The sequence below is a fragment of the Coprinopsis cinerea genome, assembly GCF_000182895.1.
Source record: "Coprinopsis cinerea okayama7#130 chromosome 5 map unlocalized cont3.5, whole genome shotgun sequence".
Taxonomy (NCBI): domain Eukaryota; kingdom Fungi; phylum Basidiomycota; class Agaricomycetes; order Agaricales; family Psathyrellaceae; genus Coprinopsis; species Coprinopsis cinerea.
In genome coordinates this window covers 3,442,223-3,468,139 of record NW_003307540.1, presented here as the reverse complement: position 1 = coordinate 3,468,139, position 25,917 = coordinate 3,442,223, and the positions used below count along the sequence as shown (strand labels likewise).

Sequence of the window (25,917 nt, the reverse complement as noted above, 5' to 3'; positions counted from 1 at the left end):
TCGATGGGAAGGATCCTGGGTGAAAGTGGTAAGCTGGGCTACTTTCAGCCCAATTGGCTGCGAGCCTCGGATTGAAAGGGGAAGACCACTGCTCTTCAACGAGTACCGGCACAAGTCCGGTTCCGCGACTTGGGACCTCGGTAGCAGCAACGTGGCCTCTGCCGATGTCGAACCTCTATCGCTGCAGTGGCATCAACTATGCGGTGTCCATAGCATTGCCCGCCATATCTTCCAAGAAACCTCGTCGCCTGACCACGTCACGGGAATGCTCCTTGGTGACGACGTCGGTTTGGGGAAGACCATCCAATCCGCGGCCACACTGGCGTTCCTCGCTGACCTTAGGGTCCGGCAAGAGTGCAAGGCTCGCATCCCACCCATCATTCGTAAGGTTCTTTCAGAACAGAGATTAACCGATCTGACTTGACTTTCGCAGAGGAGAGACCATACCTGAAGGACCATACCCTCGTCCCTGACAAGCCCCACTTGATAATTGCCCCGGGAACACTGATCGACCAGTGAGAGACAGAGCTCAAGACTTATTTTCGACCGAAGTCCATCGACATTTTCATCTACAGACGAAGCACGTCAGATTCTGCAACCGATAACTTTTGGACGAAGGAGAACGGGTATGCAGCAGCTCAGCACCCTGCCTACCGGCGGATTATCATTGCATCCCAATCTGCAAGTTTCATGTTCGGCGACTGGCGAGAGTAGAAAGCTAACCGACCCCCCAGGCCCTTCTATCCGACTTTGCATTGCTACACACCAGCGAACGGTCGTCTGCTTCTCTCCCATGGGACCACCCCGAGCCTAAGCCGCATCACAATGCGCTGATGGCCTCCACCCTCTACGGCCAGGACTACCTTTCGGTTACGGTGGACGAAGCCCAATCGGCTCGCAATAGCGGCTCAAAGCATTCTTCAATCCTTCGACTACTGGAAAACAGCACCGTGAGGCTCATACTGACGGCGACACCTCTGCAGACGTCCACAAAGGTTAGTTGGTCATTGACTTGCATCGAAACCCTCCCTGATACCAGTCTTAGGACATCGCTGCTATGGGCCGCTTCGTTGGACTCCCCTTTTTCTTCTCTGAGGAGGCCCATCGCGAGCAGGTGGCTGACGCAAGCGCACTTCGCAAAGCGCGAGCGGAGAGGGAGGAGTTCGCGAGTGAAGATGATCCAGTGCGGGAAGTGCAGATGAGCGCTTCCTGGAGAATGCAAAAGCAGTTTTGTGGCATGTTCATACGCAGGAAGGCGAGCAGCCTCGGGCCAAACGGCTGCCCGCTGATACAGCTTCCCCCTCTGGAGATTATCCACGGCATTCTGAAGCTAACCCCCCGCGAGCTCGAAATCATCGACTCCATCTCAGCTGAAGGGATTACGCTGTGAGTCGCATTTCAATCACTCGCTCTGATCCAGCTTCCTGACACCCTGCTCCTCTCAAGCGCATCGGATGCCAACGGACGAAGCGCAACCTCAAACTCATTCTACCTCGAGCACCGCAAAAGCGTTTCCTTTGCCCAAGAGAAACCCAACGAGAAGATTCCCAAGTTCGCGAGCCTCGAGGAGTGGGAAATGCAGAAGTCAACGAAAATCGACACAGTGGTCCGCATAACGAAACACCACCTCTCGAGAGATGACGCACCTCCAGTCGCATTCGAGGACGGGAAAGCTGTATACCCTCCCATGCCGACAAGTGCACAGTTCACTCGGGACAAAAAGGTCATTATATTCCAGGAATTTACTTATTGCATGGCCCTAGTGCAGAACGTAAGTAGGCGCACTGCTTCCCTTTGCCTGCGACTTACCGCAGTCTAGATCTTCAAGCTCTATGGGATGAATAAGCCCCTCATTATTCAGGGCCGCCATTCCTTCAAGCAGCGGGCTTCCATCGTCGACAAATTCAACAAAGACCCTAACCACAGGGTTCTCATCTTCTCGAAGGTTGGCTCCACGGGTCTAAACCTGACGCGGGCGAGCATCGTTATCTTCCTGGTGCGCACCTCCTTGCACTTCTTGTCGAATGCAGCGATTCATCCCCTAAACCCTAACCCCCCAAAGGACCAGCCGTGGTCAGCGCAAGACGAGTGGCAGATTATCGGGCGGGCTTACCGCCAGCGGCAGAGCAAACCAGTCACGGTGATTCAACTTCTCGCGGCGAATACGGCAGACATTACGCTCTCTCTCCTCGCCCGAGGAAAGAAGGACATGCTGGACGCGTTTTTCGGTCTCGATACTGAAACTTCGAGATGTGCGTCGCAGTTTACTTACCCTCGAATGATCGGCTAATATGGCTGCGATTAGTGATCTCGCGCACCATTCAAGGCGAGCTGATCACCAATGTCGATGAAGACTTCGAGGTAGACACTCCTTTGGACAAGATGGCGAACGCGAGTAGCGGCGATGAGAAAAAGCGCAGAAAGCGGGGGAAGAAAGTTGTGGGTGCAGGTGAACCTGCACAAGAGAGCAGGGAAGGGACCACTGGCAGTGCCACAGTGGCGAGGAAGGGAAATGGCGAAGTAAAAGGTGGTGCGGCGGTGACCGCGGATTCGGATGCTGGTCGGAGTGCCGAACCTCCAGGAGTCGGCAGCAGCACCCGGCAGCAGAACCTTGAGACGAGTGAGTTCTTATTCCACTTGCTAAATTGGCGCCGCGAGATCAGCGTGCTCACCCGGTTCCGCATGAAGGTAAAAAGCCGAAGAAGCGCAAGGCTTCGAAGTATTCAAAGTCAAAGGAAGTCATAAGCGATTCGTATGCCGGCGCTTCTCAGCCCGGGGGAGAAAGATCACCAGGTGAGTCTTGGGCCTAATGATGAAAGAGTCGAAGTGCTCACCAAATTAATTAAGCAGTTCCAGCAGGCAAGGAGCGGAAGATGGATGAGAAGAAGGCTGAGAGTGCCAAAGCGATGTCAGTCGATTCGCGCAGCTCTGACGAGGAGTCGCAGCCTGCCCAAGGTGAGTGCTAACACAAACGAAATCGGGACGAACCGCTCAACATTCACTTCTCCACAGTGAAAGAGAAGAAGGAAGAGAGGACCACGGCAAAGAAGGCAAAGAAGGCGAAAAAGGCGAAGGAGGTTTCGAGCGACTCGAGCAGCTCTGACGAGGAGCCGCAGATTGCCCCAGGTCGGTGCTAACACAAACGAAATCGGGACGAACCGCTCAACATTCACTTCTCCACAGTGAAAGAGAAGAAGGAAGAGAGGACCACGGCAAAGAAGGCAAAGAAGGCGAAAAAGGCGAAGGAGGTTTCGAGCGACTCGAGCAGCTCTGACGAGGAGCCGCAGATTGCCCCAGGTCGGTGCTAACACAAACGAAATCGGGACGAACCGCTCAACATTCACTTCTCCACAGTGAAAGAGAAGAAGGAAGAGAGGACCACGGCGAAGAAGGCAAAGAAGGCGAAAAAGGCGAAGGAGGTTTCGAGCGACTCGAGCAGCTCTGACGAGGAGCCGCAGATTGCCCCAGGTCGGTGCTAACACAAACGAAATCGGGGCTAACCACTCAACATTCGCTTCTCCACAGGGAAAGAGAAGAAGGAAGAGAGGAACAGGGCGAAGAAGGCGAAGAAGGCGAAGAAGGCGAAGGAGGTTTCGAGCGACTCGAGCAGCTCTGGCGAGGCGCCGCTGATTGCCCCAGGTCAGTACGAGCTTAATCGCACTCAGGTCAAACACTAGCTCACCAATTCGCCCCCAGCCAAAGAGCGGAAGAAAGGCAGGAAGGAGAAAAAAGCCAAGGCGATATCCACCGATTCGAGCAGCTCTGACGATGAATCGCAGCCTGCCCCAGGTCCGTACGAGCTTAAGCGGACTAAGGTCAAACACCGCCTCACCAATTCGCCCTCGGGCAAAGAAGTGACTGAGGCACCGGGTAGCACGCAAATGGAGGAATTCCAGCCGCTGGTGGGCGCGCCTGGTATGTCTGACTGGGAACTTGGGACAGGTGAGTATCCGCGGAAACAGAGGCCAAGGGGTGCGACTAACCTGCTCCCAGCAGGCGAATCTGAGGGAGGGCACCGCTCTCCGAGTGCCAGCATGGACGTCGACGATTACGATGCTACCAGCGACACTGGCTTTGGACCTGGCCACACCGAGCTCGGCGACGAGTCGATGTGCAGTGCCTCCTCAGGATATCCGCCGGCCAGCGCAAGTGGTGAGTAGCGCTCGCATTTCTCCTCATCGGGCTAACTGGTTACCTGGTGCAGAGCCCGAAGAGGACGTTAGGGCACATAATCCCTTCTCAGGCTCAATGTCCTTTGGGGCTGGAGGTCGTAAGTCGCAGACCGCCTTCAGCGTGCTATATGTCTGACGATCGCCTTTCTGCAGAAGCTCGAAAGCGAGGCGCGTCTCCCGAAAGCAGTCGACAAACACAGGGCAAGAGTCCAGTACCTGCTTTGCTCGAGTGATTCATCCTAATTTTGTGTTGTTTCATTTCAGGAGGTTCGGTACTTTCAACTCAGGCGAAGAAGGCGAAGCCTAACCCCGTGCCCACGTTCTCGAGTTTGTTTGGAAATCACCCTCACCGCGAATTCCTAACACCACCAACGACTGAACGACCAGGCCTCTCGGCCGCCAGGGACCTTTCCAGCCAGCTACTCAACCCCTTCGTACGGAAAGACAAGCAAAAGAGTTCTGCTACGAGCTCTACTGCTGATGGGATGCGGGAAAACGCTGAAGCGTCTGGTTCGCGGGGTTTAGGGAGACCATGTGAGTTTCTGCCCTCGAGTATCTGCCACAATCCTGACAAACCCATCCCAGTCGTGCCGCCTGCGCGCCAAGCTGCATCACTAGGAGGAGTGAGCCCCAGTTTTCTCCCGCCTGCGTTGCCACCCTCCCTCCCCCAAGGCGAAAGAACCTATCAGCGGTTTAAGAAGGCCACCCTGGGCAAGGGCAGAAAGTAGGTTAGACCCCGCCCTGGTGGACTAAAATCGACCACTAGTATACGCACCTGAGATATGTATTTCATCGTTCCAATCAATGTATGCCTTTTCTCTCTAGAGCCCAGACGGTTGCGACGAGTCCTGGATACACCGACCTAGCTTGGAGGAAACCCGGGGCGGCGAGTGCTGGATGCAGACCGGGAAGGAGATCGTTCGACCTGGGCGCTAAGCACCTCAGGACGACTAACCATGAACAAAGAGTCCTACACTCTACTCGATGCAAAGCATCGAGTAGAGCATGGTCAAGGTGGGTGGTTGGGCAGGAGCGGCTGGTGGTCGGTCTTGAAGAATCGATCCGGACGCTGCGCGCGTGGTCACCGGTCATGGGCCATACTTAGTCATCCGGCATATTGATACCTCTGCTGACTAAGACAAGGGAAAGAAAATCGAACTCTTGCAGTCTCGTGCGAGAAGGCTCGTTTCGTGGTGTTTTACACCCGAAACAAATCTGCGGACAACATAGGTTGACTCTGTGGTGTTTTACACCTAGAGGTATCGCGCCCGCTACGTTCAATCCCCTTGCCTATGTGGACTGTCTGGCCTGATTCTCCGAGTCCGCCGCCCTCCGGCACGGCGGCTTGCGGTTATCTTCAGCCAAGAGAGACCCTGCTCGCAGCGCGAAGGTTCTAATAAACTTGTCATATTTCGGCTAGCATAATATAAAGGCATACAAAAGAAAAAACTATTGCTTAGACGGATTGCTGACAAACCTGTACTCGATAACTACTGAAGAAAGTACTTCCGGCTGCGCCCCATAGTCCCAGTAGTAGATGGTCTGCCTAATGGGATTTCTCATCTCCTCATCTGCGACAAGATTAGTAGGAACTGCAGAAACGCGGTTTGGGAACATACCAGAAAGCGAAAGGAACACAGGATTGAATCGATACTTATTTCGAGACTGAAACGCTCCTGGCCTCTTCTCATCCTTTCCCTTCGGTACGTACTTCCAGTCCTTTTGGCATATCGGATGCCTTTGCTGGACGGGTTGGCCACCCGATATGTAGTCCCATACACATGGAGTGTCCATACTGAAGTGGAACGGGCTGCTGATAACGAAGTAGACGGAGTGAATCTCCGCCTAAGAGGCGGTCAGACGCAGGTGAAACCACAACCCTGGCGCACGCACCTTGGGGCTTTCTTTGAAACCGCGGAAGGCGGGCACGAAATTGTAGGGGATTTCGACAATTTGGAGTTTGTCCGGCTCGTTCAAAGAGAAGCGGAAAACCTGGATACCTAACCCTTCGACCACGTCCGTATAGCCCTCCTTGTTCCTAGCGACGATTCCAGGTGGATTGGGGGTTGCTGAAGTTTCAGTAATCTTCTCAACCAGGTACCCCTGGGGGTTCTTGAGGAACTCGTCTCGGAAGGCAATGAAGGGATCGCTTCTCTCCAAAAAGGGCGATAGCCCTCGGAAAGATGGCTTTTGGTACGGAGTTGACTCAGAAGAAGAAGAGTAATTTGGGCGCCGAGCAAAGTGAGTCTTCACTTCGGGGCCACCTTCCCTGATAGTGTGAACAACACTAGGCTGCCGCGGGCCGCTAGGCTGGAGATCGCGGGCTGGCGCGGGGCTAAGACTTGGTGCACTCCTTGGGCTAGGCGCGATTGGCAGCGAAGGAGACTGAGTAGCCGCGCGCGCGCTGCTCGGTAATGGAGGGATCGCGAAGGTCGGTTGATGGGTTGCAGAGACCCGCGAGGGGGGCGGTGTTTGGGTCAAGAAAAGTGGAGGGATCGCGAAGGTCGGTTGGTGAGTTACAGAGACCAGCGAGGAGGGCGGTGTTTGGGTAGAGAGAGGGTGACTGAGAAAGGGCGCTAGGTGGGTAGCGGAGCCGCACGAGGAGGGCGGCGGTGCTCGGGTAGGTGAAGGGGGACTGGGAAAGGGCGGTAGATGGGTTCCAGAGACCCACGAGGAGGGCGGTGCTCGGGTAGGTAAAGGGGGACTGGGTAGCGCCGCCATAGGAGGTGATGGACCTCTTTCCCTTGGGCGAGAGTAAGGTCCTGGGCGCGCAGGTCGCGGAGGTGCTCGGTCTACTCCCATTGTAGGTAAAAATGCCTGCGGTCTCAGCCCGGAGGTCAGAGGCCTGCACCAGTGCCGACTCGGATCTGCTACTTACCAAGCGATTCCTAGACACTAATGCGAAGGTGCGCGCTGGATCGAGTCTGGTAGGGGCTTATAACAGTATCAGCGAAAGCCACGTTGGTTTGGTGCACCAGCAGGGACTAATGCGCACCGCACCTCCTGTTCGTGTTTTCAGTGCGACCCCAATAAGGCCACCACGCGCTTTCGGGTCTTCAAACTTTACATTTTGAAATAGTGGCAAATCTGGTGGTCCCATTACCAATTGCCGCGCTGAAATAAGCGACAAGAAAGTCGAGATCTGCGACTAACTGCTGGTGCTCGAATTGCGGGTCCCTCAATGCGGGAGCTCCAGGAGGCTGGCTCCCCTTCATGGGGCAAGAACTTGAGGATACTGGAGACAACATTTCTGTTCCACAATGGTGAGCGCGTCCGCGCCCCAGGGGCAAGCTCATGTAGTGGGTATTGAGGGCGCCCGAGAGAAGCGCTCGCGGAAAGAGCGGCCAGCCATCTAGGTTACATTAATCAATCGCAATCTAAGTCGATACATGGGCTCTAGAAAATCGAGAAGTCTCTGGCCTACCCACCTCCATAAGTTTCCTTTAAACTGGGGGCCGACCATGTAACTGGCGCGCCGGTGGGTGGGCAGTGGCAGAGGGCGGTATGGGGTGGTGTGGGTCCAGCAAGAAAAGAGAGGGAAAGAAAGCGCGCAACATAGAGAAGAGAACGGGGCGGAAGGGGAGAGTCCACCGCACTCTACTGCTGATACCACCGACCAGTTTCATGGACATCCGATGGAACTGGGGCTCGAGGCTGGGGTAGCCGCAGAGAGATGTGGACCACCCTTGTCTTTCTGGGTGCACAGCACCTCAGAGGATGAGGATGTAGGTCTTCCCGTACCGAGGGTCTTCCACCCTTGTCTTTCTGGGTGCACAGCACCTCAGAGGATGAGGATGTTCGATGAGTGCCTTGGGCAGGCGACTGCGAGCGCGCTGGCGGGAAGCATCTCGATCAAGGCGGAGTTTGAAATAGCATCAGGCGGAGGTCGCGTATGCAGACTCGCGATCATCAACCTCTGCGGTCGACCACTACCTACCTACCTACCTACCTACCGCGCTCCCATCAAGCTTAGAGCGTTTCCGAGCGCTTCTTGTAAGTTACTCTAATCACCTTTTACCTCGCTCTGACATTATATGCCCTTAGGAGCTCATCTGGCATAGAGAGGATCGCTTCGCAGTGTTTTACACTCGAAGCTCTACTTCTCGTTGACCTCGCGATTCTGTGGTGTTTTACACCCAGAGTTATTTGAGTCTGCGCCACCTAAGTCACCTCCTGTCTCTCGATTACACCATGTCGTCCAGGGCCTCGTCGTCCAGGGTTCCGTCATCCCGCGCGCCACTACCCAGCACATCGAAGCTACCACCAGGTGCTGATGGGGACGAGCGCGGGCTATTTCTTTTCGAGACGACTCTCGCGAGCAAGTTTGTTCCGTCTGCGGACAACCCCTTGCCTTCCCTCCGTACGTTCACTCGACTTGCTTCAGTCTTCGCATTAACCGCTGAGCGCGATTTCTAGGTTCATACCACAGCGAAGACGTCAAGGCCAGGGTGAACAATCTGAAGTACATCTCCTGCCAATACCTTGATCACCCTAATTTCAGGGGATATTGGTTTGTCGTCAATGCCAGACACGACGTTATCGACCCTCCCATCGGACCTTCAAACAAGTACGCTTCGGCTCAGTGGCTATCGGACGAGGAACCCTGGCTCGGCTTCACCCCGTCGTTTGGAGCGAACCAGGGGACCTACCTGTCTCCCCTGTGCATCCCTAACCACGCCCTCCCATACGCCACCACCCTCGACTTCAAAAACGATTACATCCTCCACCCTGACATCAGCCGAACATGGCGATCTCTAGAAATCGATTTGTTGGCGATCGCGAGAACTCTAGCGGAGCACCTCCCCCATCTCCCCCCTCTTAAGCCACCTTCTAAGCCTTCAGAATTCAAGTATTCGGATGCCTACACATCAAGGCTGGATGCGATTGAGGCCATCCGCAAATCTCGAAACGCTTTCTCTCGACTGATCACCTTTATATCGTTCTGCTTTTCGTTCTGGAACTTCTGCAACCACGTACACCCTCTCAACCCGATGATCAAATGGTTCGACGTCAACAAACCCCACTGGTCGGCCGCCATTCACCAACTAGCCAGATCGTCAACCGCGGGCGACTTCAGGATTCGGAAACCGGACGGGTTACTTCATCGACCTGACCGCACCAACCTCCCGATGGGTTCCCTGCGCCCACATCTGGGCAGAAGCCGGTGTACCCCTGTGGATCTACGCAGGCGCCGATCCCTCAGCGACCGAGGCTGCGTACCAGGTGTCCAACCCAGAATTTGCGCGTGTGGTGGCTTCGTGGAGGCCTTGGACTGGCAGGCTCTCCGCGGCTTATGGTGACTTTCTCGCCCAGCTTCTCAAGCAGCCTGCACCACCCAGCTTCACGACGGTGTCGCTCGGTGGGGAGGAGGCCATCGTTCCTGCTTTGGCGTGCCATGGGTTCATTCAGGGTGACTACGTGCCTGGGACATCGCCTGCGGACTACTTCGCGATGAAGCGCGAAATGCGGATTCGCTGGGAGAATGGCCACACACTGTCGAAGGAAGCTCGGGAATTCGCGATGCGACCAGGAGAGTCTGCAACCTGGCAGCCGTACTTCTCGGCATACAGTGTTTTTGTATGGGAATGCGAGAGAGGAGCGTGGTCTCGGAGACCTGTCGATGCTAGTACAAAGAAAGCCCTCTTCGAGGCGTTTCCGTTTGCTCAGAGATACTGGTGCCCCATCAATGAAGAATTCGAATTGTGCGAATACCTGCAACCAGGAGCTGGGAGTGCTGATCTCATTTCAACTACCGACGACGGCACCCCCTTGAACTTGGAACCGCGACCCCAACTTTCGATTTCCTCTTGGGATTCCTTTTTCAGCCCAGCGTCCCCCGACCCAGACACCAGCGACGTGTCACTGCCCTCCCCGCACGGCGAATCCTCCCTCAGCATCGCTCCCAGTCCCCCCAGGGCCACGATTGACCCTGATTCAGAAAGCGATTACGGCAACGAAGACCCTCCCCGCCCTGGCCCACCCTCTTCATCAGTCCACCCCCCTTCTTCCACCTCCACCGTTCTCGACAGCCCTCCCGAAATCGGCTCCATCATCTCTGCACGTCTGGGGTACGACCTTGTGCGATCTTCGTCGCCCAATGTCTCGCCGTTTTTCCCTGAAGGTTCAGTGGAGAGCAGATCGCTGCAGTGCCTTGGGTACCCAGGTTCTGCCAAAGCATCCAAGAAGGACCTCCGCTCCATCGTCGATGCCGTTGCTGAAATCGGGCAGGGCAAAGTCCCGCTGCGCGACCTCTCTGCTCGGTGGGATCTCGCCGCGGTAGCCACGAGGCCTTCGTTGCCTTTAAATCTTCAGTCGTGGCAGATCTCGTACACCCAGGCCAACGGCGAGGTCGCTAAGCGATACGTGATTGGTATCAAGGACAAGATCGTGGAGGAGCAGTATTTCGTCTTGGTCGTCAGTGGTCCTACCCTGTACCAAGTCTCCCGAGAGGGTTTGCCAGGCGTCCTTGCTATCGGAAGGTACATGATCAGTCGTGGACTGCCATTCTCCACCGCAATCGCCAGGAGCATGAAGCACCAACCTCGGCGGCGCCCCGTCGCCCGCCCCACGATCGGTGAGTATCCCTGGGGGACCACCATGCCAGCGGAGAGCTACAAGCAGTACGAACAAATGCACGATGCTTTCCTGGCTACGCGCCGCGGTGCACTCGCACTTAAGGCCGGCGGATTGCTTTGGCGATTTGCCATCGACAAAGCAACCAAAAGCCAGCGGGACGCTGCTCTGAAGCCTCCAAGTGCGGTAGCCTTGGACCACGGTGCCTGGATGGGCTCAATGCGCTCACTGGATGTCGTCAGCGATTGCCTTGAAGAGCACGAGATCGATTTGATCCTTGGAGCATATCGAACTCGACCGACCGACGGCCGCGTGGTTCACAAGGAGTCTATCACCTTCCTTTGGCCACCCCCAAGTGCTTGGGCAAAGAGTGGCTTAAATGTCGGGGAGTGGAGTCCAGCAGCAGAGGCGTGGTTCCAGGAGAGGCAGTCTCATCTGCGCAGTGGGAAGGGGGTACCAAACTCCATACGCAACTGGAAGCCTACCATTCGCCGCCTCGCTGCAGTCCCTAAGTTCTGGGCAGCATATGAGAAACTCGCAGACGAGGCCTATTCATCGTAACTCTTCATTCTTCGTCGGCCGTCTCACTTTCTTTTCCATCACCTTTGCCGTCTGTTTGCGCTTTCTTTCCTTGTCGCCTCCTTCATCGCCTTTATCTTCTTGTCTTTACACCTTCTTTGGGGTGACTCTTCAGCATCGCCTGGCCGACTGCCTCCTTGATTCGCTTTTATTCTTTTTTATGCTACATGTATCTCATCTCATCGCATTAAAATCAATTTTGTTGTTTTTTGGGCATCGCTAATAGTGGTGTGAGATTATAAGGTCAATTGGATCAGGGTGAGCATTCTCGGCGCCCTTCCGAGGTGAGTGGTAGGAACTTGGAAGTAGCATGCTGCCTCGTTCGGCTGCAGAATCCTTGGAAGGCCGCGCTGCGCAGCTCCGGCTGCAGGGTGCGAAGCTGGCCAGGCGCGGTTGGAACTTCGCTCGGCAGTGTCTGCAGCTTGTCCTGGGGGTTAGTTTGTAAGGCAGAGTGCACAAGGGTGGTCCAGGTGGGTGCCCAGGTGGTAGGGTTGCTCGTCCAGGGTGGAGGCCAGGGTGGGTGCCTAGCAGGGCAGGGTTGCTCGTCCAGGGTGGAGGCCAGGGTGGGTGCCTAGCAGGGCAGGGTTGCTGGTCCAGGGTAGAGGCCAGGGTGGTTGCCCAGGGCAGGGTTGGGATCCAGGGTTGAGTGGACCCTAGTTCTGAAAAGTTGTCCCATAACCCTAAGTCTGCCTCGCGTAGAAGACCAGTGTGAGGAGGTCCGAGGATCTTCGTCCGCATTGCAACTCGGCGAGGATTAGGACATCTGCGACACCTGGTTTTCAAGGGTGATACCAAAATCCCCAGCCACTGAACTCAACGTCAGATGGAGCGCGGAACGAAATGGTCGATGTTAGACTTCGGTTGGATATTGGACCAAACTACGAAAACGCCATGGTGGACACCACATTGAGCAGGAACTACACACTGTTTTTAGCGTTGTACCAGGGAGCTGACTGACAGGGAACTGACCAGAGCTACGAGTCCAGCGATCCTATCCTTAAGACATACGGCAACCGCGATGAGTGGTCATTTGGGTGTTGACGTCGATTTCAGATAGCCAGCATCCGTAGCCTGGATGTGAGTGGTACCAGCCAATGGCGTTCTCGAGTCGTCCAGCCTTTTGAGATCGCCGTTGAGAATCGATCTGAGAATGTATGATAGCCGACTGTGAACGTACCTTCTCGCTTCCCTGGATACAGTATCCCACCATGTACTCGTTGGCTTCTGCGGCTGCGTTGACACGGGTTTCGTGCCCTGTACGGGCAGCGCGAACGAGTCCATGATCACAATGGACGTCCCGACGACTTTGCCTGTATCAAGCCCATAATCCCGTGTGGCACATTCAACCTGTTGGTTGGGCGCTTCATGTGAAAATCCGTAGGATGGGGCGAAGAGGCCAGTTGGCGGTGGTGATTCGGCGGCATTGGCAAATTTGATGAGACAATGATTTCATCGACGAATAAGGTTGTATTTTGATGATTTCAGCTGATAACGCCCAGCGAGAATTCCCGCCGCTGAGATCGTCTGAGATATGACAAATTGGACGCGTCTATTTTGTCATCTAGCATCGTCTCTCAGCGCGATTTTTACCCACTTTTTTGTGCTCAGATCCGCTTAGAAATGATAGAAACCCGAAATCGTCCAAATGTATCACATTTATCATATGTCGTACTCTCACAACTAGAGTACCAACTGGCGCAGACATGTCAAAAGGAAAAAGATAACCAGTCCGGGAATAGCTACCACTGTGGTTGTATGCCGCGCCGCAGACAAGGGGAAGACTCTGGAATTTCTGTTAGGTTTCGTCGTTGCAAGCTGCAAGGAAGAGACACTCACCAGATGCAGATGCGCGACTGTATCGTGAACTTCCCACTGAGCTAGAAGGTTTCTTGTCAAGAGAGAATAGGATGGGCAATTTGAGGCAACTCACCACTATAGAAAGTCCGGCGGGTGGAGGGCGGGTTGGAGGCTGTTGGAGGCTGTTGGAGGCCGCAAACGTCGAGTCGATGCACTCGAGCACGCTGGGCCAAGTTCGTGCTTTGCTTAAGGGGCCATCGCATTGGGAAGGTGATATAGGTCCTGGGAGGCGTCGAACACAGTGGAGATCCAAAAGATGCCTAGACACGATGGGGACGTACCTCCTCCCCCTGATCCCTCTCTCTGCGTGCTCTGTATGCTGAATCACAGACTACCTGGATATCGGCGTCGTCAAAGACAGTTTTCACTTCCCGCGATTTCGATGTAGAGGACGGCGGGGTGGTGTATGTGTGGTGAACCGTGATGGTGGTCGAGAGGAAAGAAAGCCCAAGTCACCGTGCGCCGCATTGGGCAGGGTCTGCACGCTCGTGACTAAGTCCAAAGTCCTTCGGCTTGTGGCGGAGAAAACGAGGAACGACCATTGCTAAGTCAATTGAATGGGTCGAAGATATCATCTGTGAGCGGAATCCAGCGAACACGACGGCAGCGAGGAAAGAAAGGACGCGTGGAAAAGCTGGAAAAATCGGGCGTATCATTTCACAGCATCTATGAGCACGTTACACACGCGTTTTGGCGGATTTATCATATCTCAGACGATCTCAGCGGCGGGAATTCCTCGTCTGGGGATAACGTTTGATGCAATTGATCGTCGAATTTTGAGGTCGCGAGGAGACTGCCATTAAAGAACCCCGAGACTTAGCTGTCTAGGGGCTTTTAGACACATGAACTTGAGTCAAACACAAAAGCACTCATTTTGGGACAGGCATATACAGAAGAGCGAATAAAAGGAAAGAAATTATGAAGGGAAATGTGGTAAAAAAAAATGTACAACGACAGAGGCTACGAGAGATCTCCTATAAATCCTACCACCAGACAAGGTAATGATGACGATGAAGAAAGAAGAAGGGGCGATGAATAGGAGACGACGAAGACTATCAGATCACTGAGCGTCCTCGTCCTCGGAGTCAGAGTCAGGGGATGGTCTGAAAACAGACTAAGTCAGACCCAGGAGCAAAAAGAGAACAGGGAGACTACAGTGAAGGTCGGGTAAGGGCGCGAAGTCGGACTATGGAAGGGAATTTCGGGACTCGCAGTACGTTCTCGAGTCTGCGAACCATCGTCGTTGTCTAGAAAACAATGCCCATCAGTCAGAAAGATGGTTTAAAAATGAGTAGGAAGACATGCCGTCGCCGGAAGAGCCAGAGTCGGATTCGGAAGAGGAGGACCCAGACGAAGACGAAGAACCAGAAGACGAGGGAGAAGACGAAGTAATCTGCTTCTTACCCTCGGCACACATCTCGATATCGCCCGATTCACTGGGACGAGTAGGGGACTTAGAATCGACGTCCATGGCCTGAGCACTGTCCTTGGGAACGGGTTCGGCTGCGTCTTCAGTTGCCTTTTCCCCAGCAACGTCGGCCAACTTGCGAAGAGAGCTTTCGATGGAGGTCGAAAACTCGCTCTCCCATGCGAGCAACCCCTCAGAAGTATTCGTGAGAGGAACCGAACCAGGGGCGTGCGTTCCAGAGGTGGGGACCGTACATGAGTTGCTCGCTAAGAGGGAGCAGGAGGGGCTGGGGCGCTGTTGAACAAGTCAAGAACACGGCAGTAGGTATCGCCGTAGAGGTTCTTGTCGACCGAGGTAGAAGGAAGCGTGACGACAGGGCGGATGTTGTCAGCATTCGTCTCGATGTGGTCGGAGCTGTGCAAGAACGCGTTCAGGGAGTCCACTGAAGGGAAGACAGCGGGTACCAAGCTATCTAGAGCGTGGGTATTGTACGATCGCTTGACGAGGGCCAGGAAAGAGCGCATCTCGGCCTCCCAAGCCATTGCCGCAGACTCGAGAGCTTTAACCTCGAGACTCAGCCATTTGACGAAGGGTGTGGTACATTGCGGGCCTGAAACTGGACGCGACGAGCGTGCTCACGAAGATCTGAAGGAAGTAGTAGTCAGTGAAAGGAGGGACCGGAACAAGAGAAAGGCACTTACTGTTGGGCGCGTCTTCCACCGATGCGAAGAGCTCGTCGAACAAGCGACCACCGGGATCTGAGATGGAGTTAAGACAAGGGACGTTAGAGCTGTCAGCCGCGCAAGGCTGGCACCGATCAGCGTTCACATTCACGACGCCATTAAGGATTTGTGGATGGCACTCGCGCTGTTTAACGATACAAGTGTAGCATTTGTAGTAGACCTATCCCACATGTTAGTGCTGAAGGAGGAAGGAAAGAAAAGGGAACGAACAGTAGGGATGCTAGAAGGGGGAACTGGAACCTGAGGAAGGACGAAGTCCAGGAATTTGGCCTTGTCCTTCACCTGGGTTCGATCGAAAGTGAACCAGTCTTGGCCGTTGGAAACAAAAGCGAAATTCTTGAAGGCTGGGGACGGACGGTTCTGAGCATCGAGTACGCATCCTCGGTATCGCATATTACGAGCGCCAATGATGGGGATACAAGCGCGCGTGTTACCCTCCAAGACGAGCTCGGGGGTCCACTCATGCATAGTGTACTTGATCTGCTTTTGACCGTCGTCTGAAAGGTCTGAAAGAGAAGGAAAGACAAATCAGCGAAGGAACAAAGGACTACCAAGAACGAGTGCTCATACCTTTGGATGTTTTCGGAAGCTCCTTCCGGGCGTCTTCCTGAGGTTGTGAAGAAACAAAGGCCTCGGAAGGAAGAGAGGACCGAAGACGAGTCTCGAGGGTACCTGTCTTGTCATCCTTCGCACCAAGTACCGTATGGGTCAGAGTGGCCATGTAGAGGTTGAGCTCGTTGAAGAGTTTGCGCCCCTCAGGCGTGGAAAGGTCGATAGGGTCGACGCCAGTAAGCTGGGACGCGACGATGCCCTCGTCCTTCGGAAACTTCTTGACCGAGGAAGTGGTCGAGGCAGCTTTACCTCTACCCGACGAAGTCCTCTTGGAGCCAGAAGGACCTGCCTCAGCGTTGGACGCAGCCTTCGCAGAGCCTGTAAATTGAACAGAAGAGGGTTTCGAAACTGAGACCTGACAAGAAAGAAGGTGCTTACCAGCAGGACGAAGGGTCACGATATTACGAGCAGCCTTAACCAAGGCAGCGGACTCGCCAGGCGTATGCGGATTCTCGACTGCCTTTCGTTTACCCAGTGCCTTAGCACTAGGAACCGAAGCGCCATCGTTACCTTTCTGCTTCTTAGGGTCGGCTTCTTCCTGTGAGTCGTTGACGAACTCCGCTGATTTCGGTTTGCGTTTAGGCGCGCGCTTGTTGGGTGATCCGTAAGACGAAGCGTCCTTGCCCGTGTTTTGCGAAGTACGACGAAAGCGAGGAGTACCGGGTGACTAGAAAAGCGCAAGGCGAAGATTAGCAAAACATCCGAGACAGGAGAAGGAGTTGGCGCTTACGAAACAGATGGCTGGATTGGGGATTTCACCAACCGCGTATCCGTCTCGTCCGATCGCCAACGACCTCGAGGGCGGGGGAGAAAACGGCCAACGTACCGTTTTACCGCTGCGAGGAGAAACAGTGACTGCGGGACTGGGTGGCATAGTAGCGGTGACAGGAACGATGTGCGCTATAACTTCGTCATCAGGGATCACGAACCAATCAGGGTTAGGCTCTTGGTCTAAAGCAGCCAAACGGCGATGGAGACGGGAAATTGCCATTAGCAAAGGCAAACCATCGTCATCCGCGTCCTGAACCTGTTCGCTAAGTGAGACCTAGGGCGAAACCCAGTTAGCTTGAGTCGGTTAATAAAGCAAAAGAAGAAAGCGGACTTACCAAATCCGCATGATGAGTGTTGAGATGACCACGAAGCTCGCGAGCGAGTCTCTGGCTGATCACTACCGAAGGACGATAGAGAACCGGGAGTAGCAACATGTACAATGCTGCCAGACCTGGTATAAGCTGGAAAAGTTGCACAAGGAGGGGAGTAGAGTCCGGTGGAGGAGTCATGTCGAACACGGGATTCTGAGAAGTGTTTGTCCTTCGACGCAGCACCTTTAATACCTCTAAGACTCGCTTTGCACCGTTCCATGGCTCTGCTTCTCATTTCTAAAAACACTTCGATGCGAAATGAAAACATTTCTTGGCTCAGAACACGCGCTAGGGTATACCAAGAGACCACTCATACTTGTTTCGAACAAATTTGGCAAACAATCGAGGTGTTGAAGTGTGTACACGTAAAAGGTGTCGAGAATTGCCTATTGGGGAACATTGTGTTTAAATATCCATCGGTGATCTGAGATCCAAGCTTTCGATTGAGCATGATCTATACCTGTGATCGTGGTGTGCCTGACAGATTTTTTTTCGCGATTCTTTCAAAGCTCTTGAAAGAAGTTCGAGCGCCGCCCACTTTGAGTCCGTTGCAAAAATTGCACAAGTCGGTGTTTTCCGAAATTAAGGAAGAATGCCAGGCACATGAGGCAAGGAACCAGGCGACTGGGACAGTCGATTTCTAGTCGGGGAAGCGTGCGCGAGGTGTATCAGGATGAAAATTCCTGCCAGCATCAGGGCACCATGTCAAGTAAAGTTGAAAGCGGCTCCCCCGTCCTTATCGGCGGGCATGTGCAGTCTTCTCTGATGTATTGGGGGTTGGTATTCTCATGTTTTCACTCGTGTGCAAGCAAAACATACAGATTTTCTTGTGAATTCGAGAATTTCCAAGGTCTTAGCCTCTCAAGACTCAAAGTACAAACACGGGCAATTTGGGGCGCTTTGGTATGGTTCAGAAACGGTTGTCTTGAAGTAAACTTTTAAGTGTACACTAGTATATCGACATTTAGGCCCTCTCACAACCTCTCACACCTATTAGTCAATGGAGAATGGATGGCATATAGCCTGTCGCAAACGAAACTCAGTTTTTACCCTATGTTTGGGGAGAAAAACCACGACATTCTACTTGTCGCTGCACTCAACTACATCGCACTCGAATCGGCTCTCCCGCCCTTACGCAAACCGATTCCCACCGTCAACTTAAAATGAAGGTCCCGCCAAGGTCCCGCTCGATTCGAATCAATCTGTATTTTCTGCAATTTCAACTTCACAGAATTGCACGTAGCCCTTCAAAGGATCCCTCCACCGGCTCCGCTGGTCCCCAAAGTGACTGCCTGCTATTTGTGAGGGGCTGAATATCTCGGTATAACTGCCTCATCCCGTAGCAAATGTTTCAATCAAATGGAGGTAAGGTAATCATTACGTCTCAATAAGCGTCTGAATAGCTTGTCTGAAGGGCATGGTATGCGCCTGACTAGAAAAGACTACCGAAGTAACGAGTGCGCATCACCCTAAGTGGAACGTGTTAGTAGTACGCGTTCTACTTAAAGAAGCTTTAAAACCTCCCTGCTTAGACGGTTACGGCGCGCGAGTCACCCGTGGACCTGAGTACTTATGGATGGACTTCAGGTTAGCTTCTGAGTCGTAGTTGTCGTGCTAAGGAAAGGTCTTTAAACAATCCACATAGCGAGCGTCTAAGTGTAATCATTAACCGTGCACTCTAGCCTTCGTGCTACCCTACCAGCTGGTCTGACTTGGTTTCTGTCGCAACATCGCCTACGCGCGCATCCTACCGCCATGGAAACATTCAATTGGGACAAGGTTCAAGGTGTGAATACCAGCACGCGTCGCACAGGGCAAGGCAAACCTTCCCCTTTCGGGTGTGAGCGCTTGTAGTCGGCTTGATGGCCGATGACGGAGGCTGTCGTATGGTGAGGGTCGTGGAAGGGTGAAATGGGTATGAGGGAGCGTAGGAGGGACCGTGAACAAAGCGTCTGCAACGATAATAGTCCAGAGGCACTACGATAGATATTGTTCAGGAGGTGATTGGGCATTTATTAGGGACGCAGCGTACTAGGTAGGGTATCAATGCCACAAAATGTGTCGTAGGTGACGGATTATTATGAATATAAAAGTTTTCAGAGTGTGAGGAAGCGAAATGTAGTGTGGAAGTGCGACTGTTAAAAGGCTTATTCTCCCAGGCCTTTTGCCCGGAAGTCATACTTAGTACTGATAGTCCGAGTTTGGGTGTCATGTCTCTTTCTACGTGGTTCGGTCTACCAGCCAAGGTGCACAGTGTCCAGGCATGCCCGGAGGGCCATTACTTTTTGGAAAGAGAGGGAGGAGGAGGAGACGTTTGCCGGGGTAATGTCTAAATTTGGGCATGTACAAAACGGATCAACCGTTTTCGGGTATAAACCATGTACGATGGCATCGTACACTTGTACGATGGGAATGTACGATGGTACGATGACATCGTACATTATGGTTTCAATAATCGATTTCGGGTATTAACCATGTACGATCATCGTACATTGGTACGATAAAGTGTACGATTTACCGAAAAAATTACTTTTTTTTGTACGATGGTACGATGAATGTACGATGACATCATTTTCCCACGGGGGACGATGGTACGACGTCGTACATTAAACATGGCCATGTTTTTTGGAACATAATATTAGGATTTCTACTGATATCAATAGATGGCGGTTGAATAGAGGTGCAAAAACAAGGTGTGCAGTTGGGGGTGTGGTCCTGAGCGGCGGGTATGGCATACCCGCCGCGGGCAGATAGATAGTGCCAATGGGAAAAATGCTTCTGTTGCTATCTACTCTATTAAGTTAAATATTTATGTCCAATATCTATTTGCACTCCAATCACTCACAATTCCACTCTACCCATGCTTCCAAAACCCATGGGTTTCAGACCCACACCCACACCCACATAAACCCACGGAAACCCACACCCACACTCATGGGTATGGGTTTTGGTGGGTATGGGTGAGCGTCAGACCTGAGTGAGCCATGGGTGACCCATGTCCTTCACTACCCATCGACAAAAGCGAGACCGCCATCCAGCCGACGCTTCTTCGATACTCTTCAAGACCTGGAGCACTGACGGCGCGGGCTGCGAGGATAATACTTCCGATGAAACGCACGAGGGCGATGAGGAAAGTAACAGCCCCAACGCAGTTCCACGGCCTTGGAAGTGCCCTAAACACTCGGACGGAAAAGAAAGACTAGAAACGAAGAGAGTGTCAGCGAAGACATAAGGTGGGAGACCTAGACAGTCGGATTCCAAAACACGCACATGGGCGAGAAAAGCGATGCCCCCACCAACAGCCGTCGACGCCCCAAGGAACGGGAAAGGAAACAGTTTATCAGGCCGACCATAATACGTTATGGTAGCCTTGTATATTTCGGCGCTGACGCAGAACATATGGCCGAGTTCCAAAAGCCTGGCGATTGGCCTGTTACGGTGAACATATCAACCGACGAAGTAAGCTTGCGTACCAAGCTAGTGCAACCTGGTGAGCTGTATCAGTGTTACTAATAGAGCGATATCTTTGAGAACGTACCAACATCCTAAGCTGCCATCTATCGTCTTTGTACTTCTGGTAGTACATATGGGCCTGGAGCGTGAGAATCCCATAGAGGAAGATTCCGAGGCCTGTTGGGACTCGGGTTCTTTTGCGCGGGGTTTCGCGCGTCCAAAATTCTCGACACCTTAAGGCCACGTGACGTCTGGTGAGGTCGAGGGTTCGACTCTCGATGTTGCGGATTTTTCTTTTGTTGGTTTTGGGGCATTTTGTCCCAACAGGCCTCGGTTGTATGCCGTTTAACGGCCCGCAGCCCACTAGTAGAGAACAAGGAGCCAATTTGAAGAGCTCCGACGGTGTCGTGGAGATCTGCGGTGGCCATGTCTGACTCTGGAGAACACAGTAGGGAAGACGGGCAAGTAACAGCGGGGAAAGAATAAACGAATTTCCCTTCCCTCGAACGGCCATCGATTTATAAGAACTTCGGAAGCATATGGAAATGATTCAAGGCGGTAGGGATCTCCAAAATCATCCTCGAGCCCATGAATCGTTTGAGTGATCGAAGGTACATGAACCTGGCACTCGACGAAGTCTTTAACGTGATAGTAATCGATGATATTCCGCGGTTCAGCTACTCACGAAGGTTAAACGACACTTTCTCGCTACAGAGACTCTAATGCTGTAGACCACCGCTGCCAGAGAGCACATCGGACTAGTTGCGAGCGATGGGAACATTGAATGGGACCTACAGGATTAACCAGAGTTAAGAAAAGCCAATCGCAACGACGAAAGTCTCATCTTCGCATTCTCGTCGAAGCACGTGCACGAGCATCTTCCTTGATATCTGATACTCCAGAGCGTTAGGTAGATGACCCCCTGCTTCCATTCGGAAGATGTTACGACGAAGCCTAGCTGCCCGAGTACGACTCTTGACGGGTTGTCGAGGGTGGACTAGGGACACATCACTGTGAAGCTCAAGCGTCGAAAGCACCATGATACAGAATCATATCACCTTCCAGAGCCATGCCGAAGACGTCACATCCCTGATTCTTCGAACAAAAGCCTGAGACTGTTCGAGTGCTACTCACCTTCAACATTCGAAGAGTGACCTTAAACAATCGAAGAGGGAAGGCTGTCACACTTGTCACTGACTCACAGACCTGAGACGGACTATGAACGACAGTCCTCTGTGATTTATCATTTGGGGTGCGACAGCGTGTGATGCGTGCAAACGAGGGAGCTTCCAATTTCCAGGTAGAGGTCGGAGGATTGCTTTATCCTTTACCGTTTCGACAATCGGGTTCCCTTCCAGCCACGATCATTCTTTCGGGGTGGATCGTTTCTAGAAGTCTCGTCGATAGGTTTGGGACGTCGACCAAACGCCAGTTGATGGAGGAACGGCAGGTGAGGACGAGTCGGCGATGGGCGCTTTGGAGAAGCGATGACGGAAGATGCAGGACGTTACAGCGAGACTAGGAGCGTGTTAAGCGTTCTCCCTGAACGTGAGCCCTTTCTATTGCTTTCTGAGCGTTCTGAGCGGACTACTCAGTCAAAGCGACCATGTTTGAAGTAAAGCGAACCATATTCATTCATTGTTCCTAATACTCGAGACGCGATTCGTCAACACACCCAAATTTACACGAATCCAGTCACAGCCGGTTCGATGAGAGCCTCACGCGCCGCTGCAGGGGTAGCGAGAGGTCGACTCGTCGTAGAAACGGCGGTACAACTGGGAACCATCGTGGCTGACTCAGGCCCGTACTGAAGTGGATTACACCCCGGCAACTCTCGAAGATCTTCACGAGCGAACGATCAGCTCCCCGACACAGTACCATCAGGACAACACAAGCGACTTACATTCTCCTTCAACGACCTCATCGACGAGAACCGGTACCTTGCAGCTGTTGATCTCCTCGTCGCTCAAAACGGTGAGCTCTTTGCACCCGTCGGGTCTTCCAGCGTAGTCAAGGCAGTTATCCATCGCGCGCTGCAGCGAATCACCTTCCCAGCCAAAGAGGTAGTCGCCGTGGTGTCCATACCCAGTTCTGTAAGCAAGTAGAGTAAGTTCTAACAATCATCGACCGCAGTAGGAGGACAGATAACGCTTCACGTACGGATCGCCCATACTCAACACGAAAGGCTGAGTTCCATCGGTAGGCCACATCGAGTTGAACGGGCGAGTATCCCAGACGATCTCGTAGAAGACCAAAGGGACTCGGACAGGATGTGTGCTGGGACAGGTACTGTTCCACTGATAGATTCCGTCTGCTCCGACATCGCCCTCGAGGAAGGCTACGTGGCTCTGGAAACAGATGAATCAGTCAAGCACATTCGCCAGCCAGTGTTCGCTCACCTTGTGGTCAGGGCTATCGATGTTCATCCCAGCACCTGGAACGAAGCAGTTAGCAGGATCTCAATGAATGAGCTACGTCTAGGACTTACGATGGGAAGAATATATTCGAGCGAATACCGCCGTGGCAAGGCCTATTGGGAAGCGCAAAGGTATCGACGGGCGAACCGGGTGCAGCGTTCGGAAGGTTCGACGGGTCGAACGGCTCGAGGTTCTCCCAACACCTGAAGGTCAACGCCCATGAATCTGGGCTGACATCGCCGTGCTTCTGTTTTCGAATCATGGGATCGCCTGTAATCATTCGGAAGCCCTATCGCAGACCGTTAGTCCACGATAAACGCGAAGCGTCGAGCGAAAAGACACGCCTTAGGGAACGCAGTAACCGGGCTATTGTCCGGGGGCTGGATATAGTATACAGTCATCCCACCGTCCGGATTCCCGGTGAAGTGATTGGCGATTTGGGGAACGCGCATGAAGGAACCGTTGGCGTGCTTGAAATACATCACGGCGGTCCAGTAATTGGATTTGTCCTCCTTGAATCGACAGGTCGTGCATGTGGCGACATTTTCAATATCCAAGTCGGGGTCCATCGTGAGATTGAATCTATGGAAAGTATCTGGTATCAGGGAACGAAGAAGCGTGTTGCGTCGACCTTCCGAAAGACGTACGCATTCTGAAGGACAGAGAGTCAGCACAGGCGTGAACGAGATGAAGGGGAGAGTACCTACTCCACCGACGATTTGGTGTACATGAGGGGACACCTGTCCGGGAGTTACTAGTCTGCGAGGAGGAAATTCGTCTGGGGTGGGTAGCTGGACCTGAGGATCGCACTCACGGATCGAAGCGCTCAGTCACCAGCTGTGCGCAAGGAATTCGGAGCAAAGCGTGGCCTCGCAGGCTCAACGCCGTGGCTACAAACAGCAATCCTCTGAGCATACCTAAATCAAGGATCTCCTTTACAAGATTCACCATGAATGACTTACCGTCCTTATACTGTTTCTCCTGAAATGCCTCATCAAGCTTCCTCTGTCAGAAGACGCGAAGCACGAGACGGCCCGCCTCCAACCATTGCTGTGGGATGACAAGGGCCGTCTATGAGTAACAGCGCTCAACATCTAATTCGCCGATTCGCTCACCAGACAGCCCTCATCCCGAAGTTCTGGAAAAACTTGGAGCATCGAGCAGCTTCTTCGTAATCCCCTTGCCTTCGTCTCGCTTCGTTGTTGTTTGCGATGGCCTTCTTCAATAGCGCCAGGAGACCCTCCCTACTTCTGTAGAGATATAGACAGGCGATGATACAGGTGGTAAAACTATATAGAAGTGGGAGTAACCGAAGTGAGGGTCGAGGATTGAGAGCGCTAACCCTCAGCCGTCTTCGTGGCGGTCGATTTGATAGCCGCTGATGCCGACTCTCACGGGTAAACATTGGTTTCGGCCCCAGGGCTATTATCCAATATATTCAGCGTTGAGGAGAGCAGTACCTCTTCATGCGTGAAGAGGTACCTTTCAGATCGTGGAAATCCACGATGTAAAATATATACCTATACTTTTCTATTCGAAACCACCTACTCTCCATCGTTTTATCCCCTCCCCTCCCTATGGCTTTGTTTGGCATGACTCGGTTCAGGCACCCTGTACGCCCGCTTGGTGAGGATCGCGACTTCTTCTCATGCGGGCTTCTGTGAATGTGAGTATATACGAGAAGAATAGGATATGTGAATGTTAGGGGACCCGATCGTTGAGAATCAAGGAAACTCGACTCTTCGCTGTGGCTCTAACAGCGACCCATAGTCGCCCAGAAGGTAATCCACCTGTGTGGACGAAATGATCCGGAAGTCGAGCGCCTCAGTCGCTGCTCGATGTGCGCAAGTCATGCGAAAACAGATAAGGAAGGTGACCAGTGTTGCTTTAGCTACATTCAAAAGTATGAGCATTGCATGGTGCTACTTGCACAGTCCTACGATAAGTCGATCTGCTCTCCGTGTCTCGACACCTGGATGAAGACTTTGAGATCATCCGACCGTCCACTAAGCACCTACCGAGTGCGACTCTAACCTCTCCACGAGCGTAAGCTACGCAGTTCTAGGTAGGTTTCGCCCTGCCCTTTCGCCTACATTCCCATTTCATAGCTCACTTCCATCGTATGACTGCAAATAGCCATGATTGATCATGATTCCGAAGGTCGTATCACCCCGCTTCGGCCAGAAACAGTTCGAGAAGCAAGAAAGGAAGCCAAAGGTTCTCGCCGCTTTTGCGAAGGCTGTTAAGTTCTCCGTCTACGCCACCGCTACAGCGCTGGAGACATCGTCTTGGTATGTCGCGCTTAGTTTGAACACCAGTAACCTGTTGCTCACAGCTTCTAGGCATATCGTTCGTCCGGAAAATGGGGACATGGCGGGAACGAGATACTTGATCAGTCGTAGAACCAGCTGCGGTTTGGATGCGGGATGAACTGTACTATCCATTTCGAAGCATGATATCGCTCGACGCACTGACCTGAATAAGGAGACCTGCTATGTTCGCCTCCATGCATCTGCGTGCAGAACGTGCGGGCGAACCGAGCGGTATAAATTCTATCGTCCTCCAGGATGCCCCTCGAGGCGTTGTTAATCGATGAGTCGAGGAGCCACGGCGCCGTGACATCCTCGATGATTACACTCCCCGTACTGGCCAAAGGAAGCCCGGCTCTGTCATTTCATAGATCTTTTTCTCCTGTTCCAGCGAGTGCAGTCCCGTCGCGAGAAGCAATTGGTACAATGGCGAGTACGACGGCTTGTGCATTGCTGCGAGTAGCGGTATGCACCAAGGAGCAGCGCCTGTGTTGTCAAGGAGGTCAGACCCTGTCGAGAACCCAGCCAGATTATTCTCGTCCACGAGACGGAACCGTATGGAGCGCGAGGCAGGATGTGAGCTTTCGCGATGGAAATAAAGAAAGCCCTTGCTCTGTGGAGGGAAGCGCATCCGTTTCTTGCCCGTAGAACT

At 53.1% G+C, this 25,917-nt stretch overlaps 8 protein-coding genes across 8 annotated transcripts; 3 read left to right on the top strand and 5 right to left on the bottom strand.

Moving 5' to 3' along the window:
- Window positions 1-265: 265 nt before the first annotated feature.
- Window positions 266-4,900, top strand: CC1G_13355 (hypothetical protein; the record flags this gene model as incomplete). Its single annotated transcript, XM_001839262.2, has 20 exons — window positions 266-383; window positions 434-515; window positions 576-710; window positions 770-995; window positions 1,046-1,386; window positions 1,447-1,771; window positions 1,820-2,252; window positions 2,306-2,620; window positions 2,689-2,793; window positions 2,851-2,955; window positions 3,013-3,126; window positions 3,184-3,297; window positions 3,355-3,468; window positions 3,526-3,639; window positions 3,697-3,942; window positions 3,997-4,152; window positions 4,205-4,270; window positions 4,326-4,379; window positions 4,437-4,706; window positions 4,758-4,900. The coding sequence occupies 20 exons, from the start codon at window positions 266-268 to the stop codon at window positions 4,898-4,900; spliced, it is 3,576 nt and encodes a 1,191-aa protein (XP_001839314.2).
- A 721-nt stretch (window positions 4,901-5,621) lies between these two features.
- Window positions 5,622-6,893, bottom strand: CC1G_13354 (hypothetical protein; the record flags this gene model as incomplete). The annotated part of the gene is made up of 3 exons (XM_001839261.2): window positions 5,622-5,743; window positions 5,792-6,017; window positions 6,066-6,893. The coding sequence occupies 3 exons, from the start codon at window positions 6,891-6,893 to the stop codon at window positions 5,622-5,624; spliced, it is 1,176 nt and encodes a 391-aa protein (XP_001839313.2).
- Window positions 6,894-8,363: 1,470 nt separating this feature from the next.
- On the top strand, window positions 8,364-11,306 carry CC1G_13169 (hypothetical protein; the record flags this gene model as incomplete). Its single annotated transcript, XM_001839260.2, has 3 exons — window positions 8,364-8,532; window positions 8,589-9,305; window positions 9,361-11,306. The coding sequence occupies 3 exons, from the start codon at window positions 8,364-8,366 to the stop codon at window positions 11,304-11,306; spliced, it is 2,832 nt and encodes a 943-aa protein (XP_001839312.2).
- Window positions 11,307-12,078: 772 nt separating this feature from the next.
- On the bottom strand, window positions 12,079-12,534 carry CC1G_14743 (hypothetical protein; the record flags this gene model as incomplete). Its single annotated transcript, XM_002911267.1, has 3 exons — window positions 12,079-12,131; window positions 12,333-12,468; window positions 12,502-12,534. 3 exons carry the CDS (start codon window positions 12,532-12,534, stop codon window positions 12,079-12,081), a joined length of 222 nt encoding a protein of 73 aa, XP_002911313.1.
- A 1,911-nt stretch (window positions 12,535-14,445) lies between these two features.
- Window positions 14,446-17,224, bottom strand: CC1G_14742 (hypothetical protein; the record flags this gene model as incomplete). The annotated part of the gene is made up of 8 exons (XM_001839259.2): window positions 14,446-14,855; window positions 14,906-15,223; window positions 15,291-15,492; window positions 15,543-15,838; window positions 15,903-16,262; window positions 16,323-16,611; window positions 16,675-16,989; window positions 17,051-17,224. 8 exons carry the CDS (start codon window positions 17,222-17,224, stop codon window positions 14,446-14,448), a joined length of 2,364 nt encoding a protein of 787 aa, XP_001839311.2.
- Window positions 17,225-20,018: 2,794 nt separating this feature from the next.
- Window positions 20,019-20,672, bottom strand: CC1G_12257 (hypothetical protein; the record flags this gene model as incomplete). The annotated part of the gene is made up of 4 exons (XM_001839257.1): window positions 20,019-20,285; window positions 20,357-20,516; window positions 20,560-20,573; window positions 20,625-20,672. 4 exons carry the CDS (start codon window positions 20,670-20,672, stop codon window positions 20,019-20,021), a joined length of 489 nt encoding a protein of 162 aa, XP_001839309.1.
- Window positions 20,673-22,220: 1,548 nt separating this feature from the next.
- On the bottom strand, window positions 22,221-24,550 carry CC1G_12256 (hypothetical protein; the record flags this gene model as incomplete). Its single annotated transcript, XM_001839256.2, has 10 exons — window positions 22,221-22,381; window positions 22,443-22,630; window positions 22,700-22,887; window positions 22,939-22,973; window positions 23,104-23,226; window positions 23,363-23,538; window positions 23,771-23,846; window positions 23,919-23,937; window positions 24,205-24,245; window positions 24,505-24,550. 10 exons carry the CDS (start codon window positions 24,548-24,550, stop codon window positions 22,221-22,223), a joined length of 1,053 nt encoding a protein of 350 aa, XP_001839308.2.
- Window positions 24,551-25,104: 554 nt separating this feature from the next.
- CC1G_12255 (hypothetical protein) lies at window positions 25,105-25,386 on the top strand (the record flags this gene model as incomplete). The annotated part of the gene is made up of 2 exons (XM_001839255.2): window positions 25,105-25,247; window positions 25,299-25,386. The coding sequence occupies 2 exons, from the start codon at window positions 25,105-25,107 to the stop codon at window positions 25,384-25,386; spliced, it is 231 nt and encodes a 76-aa protein (XP_001839307.2).
- Window positions 25,387-25,917: the final 531 nt, after the last annotated feature.